This window comes from Coffea eugenioides, unplaced genomic scaffold, assembly GCF_003713205.1.
Source record: "Coffea eugenioides isolate CCC68of unplaced genomic scaffold, Ceug_1.0 ScVebR1_3296;HRSCAF=4489, whole genome shotgun sequence".
In the NCBI taxonomy this organism is placed as follows: Eukaryota; Viridiplantae; Streptophyta; class Magnoliopsida; order Gentianales; family Rubiaceae; genus Coffea; species Coffea eugenioides.
In genome coordinates this window covers 1-6276 of record NW_020863858.1, presented here as the reverse complement: position 1 = coordinate 6276, position 6276 = coordinate 1, and the positions used below count along the sequence as shown (strand labels likewise).

At 34.9% G+C, this 6276-nt stretch overlaps 2 protein-coding genes across 2 annotated transcripts; both read left to right on the top strand.

The window, feature by feature from the left end:
* The first annotated feature begins 297 nt into the window (after positions 1-297).
* Positions 298-2417, top strand: LOC113757768 (zinc finger MYM-type protein 1-like). The gene is made up of 2 exons (XM_027300878.1): positions 298-1740; positions 1830-2417. The coding sequence occupies exons 1-2, from the start codon at positions 298-300 to the stop codon at positions 2415-2417; spliced, it is 2031 nt and encodes a 676-aa protein (XP_027156679.1).
* A 1199-nt stretch (positions 2418-3616) lies between these two features.
* LOC113757767 (zinc finger MYM-type protein 1-like) lies at positions 3617-6132 on the top strand. The gene is made up of 2 exons (XM_027300877.1): positions 3617-5455; positions 5545-6132. The coding sequence occupies exons 1-2, from the start codon at positions 3617-3619 to the stop codon at positions 6130-6132; spliced, it is 2427 nt and encodes an 808-aa protein (XP_027156678.1).
* The last annotated feature ends 144 nt before the right edge of the window (positions 6133-6276 follow it).

Below are 6276 nucleotides of genomic sequence, written 5' to 3'. Positions count from 1 at the left end.
AATTTAAATGATATTGTTAGTGATCCGAGATTACGAAAATCAGTTGAGAAATTTGATATTTCTCTTCGAGACCATGTCCGAAGAGAGTATTTGACTAGGGGACCTTGCCAACCGATTGGCCATATGTATCCAAAAACATCATTTGGTAAACAACATAGAAGTTTCCAAGATAGTTGGTATCAAAAGTTTGTATGGTTAGAGTATAGCATATCGAAAGATGCGGCGTTTTGCTTTTGGTGCTTTCTTTTCAAAACACAAAATAAGGGAGGTCGATATGCAGAGGATGCCTTTACAAAAATGGGATTCAATAATTGGAAAAAGGCAATGGAAAGATTTAATGAACATATTGGAGCTGTGAATAGTTGCCATAATGATGCTAGAATACAGTTTGAAAGTTTTCAAGATCAAAGGCATAGTGTGTCAAATGTGCTACGATCTTGTGGGCGCGAAATAGATATTGCATATCGCACCCGTTTAACTGCTGCTCTGGATGTGACCCGCTTTCTTTTGAAGCAAGGATTGGCTTTTCGTGGAAATGATGAGTCAACTAGTTCTTCAAATAGAGGCAATTTTCTTGAATTGTTTGAGTGGTATAGCCAGCGAAATACTGAGATTTTTGAGGTTGTAAATCAAAATGCTCCTGCAAATAATCAACTAACTTCTCCAATGATTCAAAAAGATATGGCACATGCTTGTGCCTCAGAGATCACAAGTGTTATAATCAGTGATATTGGAGACAATTATTTTTCCCTAATAGTTGATGAGTCTCGAGACAGTTCAGTGAAAGAGCAAATGGGAGTTGTTTTGAGATATGTGAACAAAGAAGGGCGTGTGATTGAACGTTTCCTTGCAATTGTACACGTGTCTGACACCACATCTCATTTTTTGAAAGATGCAATTGATTCTTTATTCGCGCAACACGGATTATCATTATCCAAATTGAGAGGTCAAGGATATGATGGAGCTTCAAATATGCGAGGTGAGTTCAATGGTTTGAAGGCCCTTATATTACAAGAAAATCCCTATGCGATGTATATTCACTGTTTTGCTCACCAGCTCCAGTTAGTTATTGTTGTTGTTGCTAAGGGAAATATCATTGTCAGTGAATTCTTTGTCTATGTCTCTATGATTGTCAATTTAACTGGAGCATCATGTAAAAGGAGAGATCAATTAAGACAAATAGAACATGATAAGATTGTTACACTTTTAGACAGTGGAGATATTATTAGTGGAAAAGGCAAAAATCAAGAAACTAGTTTAGCAAGACCAGGGGATACTCGTTGGGGATCACACTATCTAACATTACTTCGTCTATCCTCTATGTGGGCTTCGGTGATTGGAATATTGGGAAATATACAAGATGATGCCACCACTTCTGACAATAGAGGTATGGCCAGGGGTTTGATTGATAGAATGAATGATTATGAGTTTGTTTTTGCATTGCACCTGATGAAGTATTTATTGGGAATCACAAATGACTTGTCACTTGTTTTGCAACAAAGGGATCAAAATATTGTCCAAGCCATGAGTTTGATTGATACTATGAAATCTCAATTGCAAGACTTTAGGGAAGAGGGATGGCAAATAATTTTAGATGAAGTCAACAATTTTTGTGAGTTGAATATGATTCCCGTGATTGATATGGAAGACAGTATAGCAATCCGTGGCAATGCCAGGCGCAGTCGCAGAGGTCAAACCATCACTAATTTTCATCATTATCGCGTGGAAATTTTTTGTGAGGTATTATTTTTGAAATTATTATTTCATTACATTTGTTACTTGTTAGCAGATTTTCTTAGTTATTAATTTTATCATTGTTGTGATGTCAGGTTGTTGATTTAATTATACAAGAGATGAATAATCGTTTCTCGGAAGTTAGCACGGAATTGCTTAGTTGCATTGCATGTCTTGATCCAAAAAGTTCTTTCTCTCAATTCAATGTGCAGAAACTACTCCGTCTTGCTGATTTATATCCTGAAGACTTCTCAAGTAACGATTATTTATATCTTGAGTCTCAACTTCGAAATTATATTTATAATGTGCAACGCGATCCTCAATTTTCAGAAGTTGGAGATTTGGGAAGTCTTGCTCAACAAATGGTTAAAACTGGTAAAAATACAGTTTTTCCATTGGTTTATCGTCTGATCCAGTTGGCATTAGTTCTACCAGTTGCGACTGCTTCTGTTGAAAGAGTATTTTCTGCAATGAATATTGTCAAGACTGATTTGCGCAACAAAATGGGAGACGAGTGGATGAATGACTGTCTGGTTGTATACATCGAGAAGGATATTTTTGCAACAATTGAAAATGAGCAAATATTGCAGCGTTTTCAACGGATGAAGACTCGCAGAATGCAATTGCCTCCTCTTCGTTATTCGAGGGCAACAACTACCAATACTTCAAGTGTTAATCAATAACAAATTTTTGGGTATGTATAATTATATGTTTTTATTATTTTTATAATTATTGATTCTAAATTTTACTTATTAAATATATTTATTTCGTCATAAAAAAAAATTTTTAATACACTTCAGCCCCCCCAAAAATAAATTTCTGGCTCCGTCCCTGGCAGCCACGGATTTAAGGGGGGGCTTAAGCCCCCCCCCAAGCCGCCGGAAAACCCCCTATATATAGGGGATTCCGGCGGCCAGCCCAGCCCCCCCACGGTGATCCAGATCTACCATCCTCCATGGCTCCATGAATGCTGCAGAGGAAGTGAAGAAGAGCTGGAAAGCCGCTGCCGTGCTGACTGTTGAGGAAGAAGATGACCCATTTCATTTTGAAATTTTTTTTTTTGCCCTCTAAATACAAAACGACGTCGTTTCACTTTTAGTGGAACGGCGTCGTTTTGTATAATGAGGGGAAAAAAAAAATACATCAGATGAAGCCTTAGGGCTTCATCTGATGCAAAAGCACGCCGCCAGTGCCAAAGGGCAAACAAGACTCCAACTCCAAGAAGAAGACGCCAGGCTCCAAGAACTCCAAGAAGCTTCAGTTGAGATTCTACCATCCTGCTTCAAGCCTTCAATTCAAGGCTCCAAGACTCCAACTCTCCACCATTCCATTCACATAAATCTTTTAGGTTAGTTTTTTGGTTTAAATTACAATATTCATCTTTATATTTTTGTTAATTATATGTTTAAATTATTTTTGAATTTTGAGTATCTTGATATTAATTTGATTAAGATTAATTTTTATTTAGTTTATGTTAATGTAATTTAAGAATTTGAAAGATTACATTAAAAAATTTAATGATATTAAATTTAAATTAGAAATTAGTTTAGAAATTGTATAGATTTTAGGTTGTATTTAGTTTTTAAAATTTTGTTAGTTTTATATTTGAAATTTTAAGAATTAATTATGTGAATTAGAAATTTTGAATGTAAATATAAATTCAAAATTTTATGAGATTGAATTAGAGATTATATGGGTATTTAGTTGTACCTTATTTTAACTTTTTGATAATTTTATATAATGAATTTTATAAATTGAGAAATATAAGTAATATGAATTTATTATTAAATTAAAGAATTATTTATATGAATTTTAAATTAATTGATTATTGAATTGCATAATTTTATTGAATTTAACCACAATTATTTAATTGTGACAGAAAATGGAGAGATTCTTTAAACCTAAACGAGTCCGTAGTGGTGAATCTTCAAATGAGCCTAATATTAGTGAACCAGTTCAAAATCAATCTTGTGTGGAATTGAATTTAAATGATATTGTTAGTGATCCGAGATTACGAAAATCAGTTGAGAAATTTGATATTTCTCTTCGAGACCATGTCCGAAGAGAGTATTTGACTAGGGGACCTTGCCAACCGATTGGCCATATGTATCCAAAAACATCATTTGGTAAACAACATAGAAGTTTCCAAGATAGTTGGTATCAAAAGTTTGTATGGTTAGAGTATAGCATATCGAAAGATGCGGCGTTTTGCTTTTGGTGCTTTCTTTTCAAAACACAAAATAAGGGAGGTCGATATGCAGAGGATGCCTTTACAAAAACGGGATTCAATAATTGGAAAAAGGCAATGGAAAGATTTAATGAACATATTGGAGCTGTGAATAGTTGCCATAATGATGCTAGAATACAGTTTGAAAGTTTTCAAGATCAAAGGCATAGTGTGTCAAATGTGCTACGATCTTGTGGGCGCGAAATAGATATTGCATATCGCACCCGTTTAACTGCTGCTCTGGATGTGACCCGCTTTCTTTTGAAGCAAGGATTGGCTTTTCGTGGAAATGATGAGTCAACTAGTTCTTCAAATAGAGGCAATTTTCTTGAATTGTTTGAGTGGTATAGCCAGCGAAATACTGAGATTTTTGAGGTTGTAAATCAAAATGCTCCTGCAAATAATCAACTAACTTCTCCAATGATTCAAAAAGATATGGCACATGCTTGTGCCTCAGAGATCACAAGTGTTATAATCAGTGATATTGGAGACAATTATTTTTCCCTAATAGTTGATGAGTCTCGAGACAGTTCAGTGAAAGAGCAAATGGGAGTTGTTTTGAGATATGTGAACAAAGAAGGGCGTGTGATTGAACGTTTCCTTGCAATTGTACATGTGTCTGACACCACATCTCTTTTTTTGAAAGATGCAATTGATTCTTTATTCGCGCAACACGGATTATCATTATCCAAATTGAGAGGTCAAGGATATGATGGAGCTTCAAATATGCGAGGTGAGTTCAATGGTTTGAAGGCCCTTATATTACAAGAAAATCCCTATGCGATGTATATTCACTGTTTTGCTCACCAACTCCAGTTAGTTATTGTTGTTGTTGCTAAGGGAAATATCATTGTCAGTGAATTCTTTGTCTATGTCTCTATGATTGTCAATTTAACTGGAGCATCATGTAAAAGGAGAGATCAATTAAGACAAATAGAACATGATAAGATTGTTACACTTTTAGACAGTGGAGATATTATTAGTGGAAAAGGCAAAAATCAAGAAACTAGTTTAGCAAGACCAGGGGATACTCGTTGGGGATCACACTATCTAACATTACTTCGTCTATCCTCTATGTGGGCTTCGGTGATTGGAATATTGGGAAATATACAAGATGATGCCACCACTTCTGACAATAGAGGTATGGCCAGGGGTTTGATTGATAGAATGAATGATTATGAGTTTGTTTTTGCATTGCACCTGATGAAGTATTTATTGGGAATCACAAATGACTTGTCACTTGTTTTGCAACAAAGGGATCAAAATATTGTCCAAGCCATGAGTTTGATTGATACTATGAAATCTCAATTGCAAGACTTTAGGGAAGAGGGATGGCAAATAATTTTAGATGAAGTCAACAATTTTTGTGAGTTGAATATGATTCCCGTGATTGATATGGAAGACAGTATAGCAATCCGTGGCAATGCCAGGCGCAGTCGCAGAGGTCAAACCATCACTAATTTTCATCATTATCGCGTGGAAATTTTTTGTGAGGTATTATTTTTGAAATTATTATTTCATTACATTTGTTACTTGTTAGCAGATTTTCTTAGTTATTAATTTTATTATTGTTGTGATGTCAGGTTGTTGATTTAATTATACAAGAGATGAATAATCGTTTCTCGGAAGTTAGCACGGAATTGCTTAGTTGCATAGCATGTCTTGATCCAAAAAGTTCTTTCTCTCAATTCAATGTGCAGAAACTACTCCGTCTTGCTGATTTATATCCTGAAGACTTCTCAAGTAACGATTATTTATATCTTGAGTCTCAACTTCGAAATTATATTTATAATGTGCAACGCGATCCTCAATTTTCAGAAGTTGGAGATTTGGGAAGTCTTGCTCAACAAATGGTTAAAACTGGTAAAAATACAGTTTTTCCGTTGGTTTATCGTCTGATCCAGTTGGCATTAGTTCTACCAGTTGCGACTGCTTCTGTTGAAAGAGTATTTTCTGCAATGAATATTGTCAAGACTGATTTGCGCAACAAAATGGGAGACGAGTGGATGAATGACTGTCTGGTTGTATACATCGAGAAGGATATTTTTGCAACAATTGAAAATGAGCAAATATTGCAGCGTTTTCAACGGATGAAGACTCGCAGAATGCAATTGCCTCCTCTTCGTTATTCGAGTGCAACAACTACCAATACTTCAAGTGTTAATCAATAACAAATTTTTGGGTATGTATAATTATATGTTTTTATTATTTTTATAATTATTGATTCTAAATTTTACTTATTAAGTATATTTATTTCGTCACAAAAAAAAAATTTTACACTTCAGCCCCCCCAAAAATAAATTTCTGGCTCCGTC

Bases quoted from the DNA above. Each gene is read 5' to 3' on its own strand.
- LOC113757768 (XM_027300878.1), top strand. From the start codon at position 298: ATGGGATTCAATAATTGGAAAAAGGCAATGGAAAGATTTAATGAACAT. The intron at 1,741-1,829 runs GTATTATTTTTG...TTGTGATGTCAG, and splicing joins GCGTGGAAATTTTTTGTGAG to GTTGTTGATTTAATTATACA.
- LOC113757767 (XM_027300877.1), top strand. From the start codon at position 3,617: ATGGAGAGATTCTTTAAACCTAAACGAGTCCGTAGTGGTGAATCTTCA. The intron at 5,456-5,544 runs GTATTATTTTTG...TTGTGATGTCAG, and splicing joins GCGTGGAAATTTTTTGTGAG to GTTGTTGATTTAATTATACA.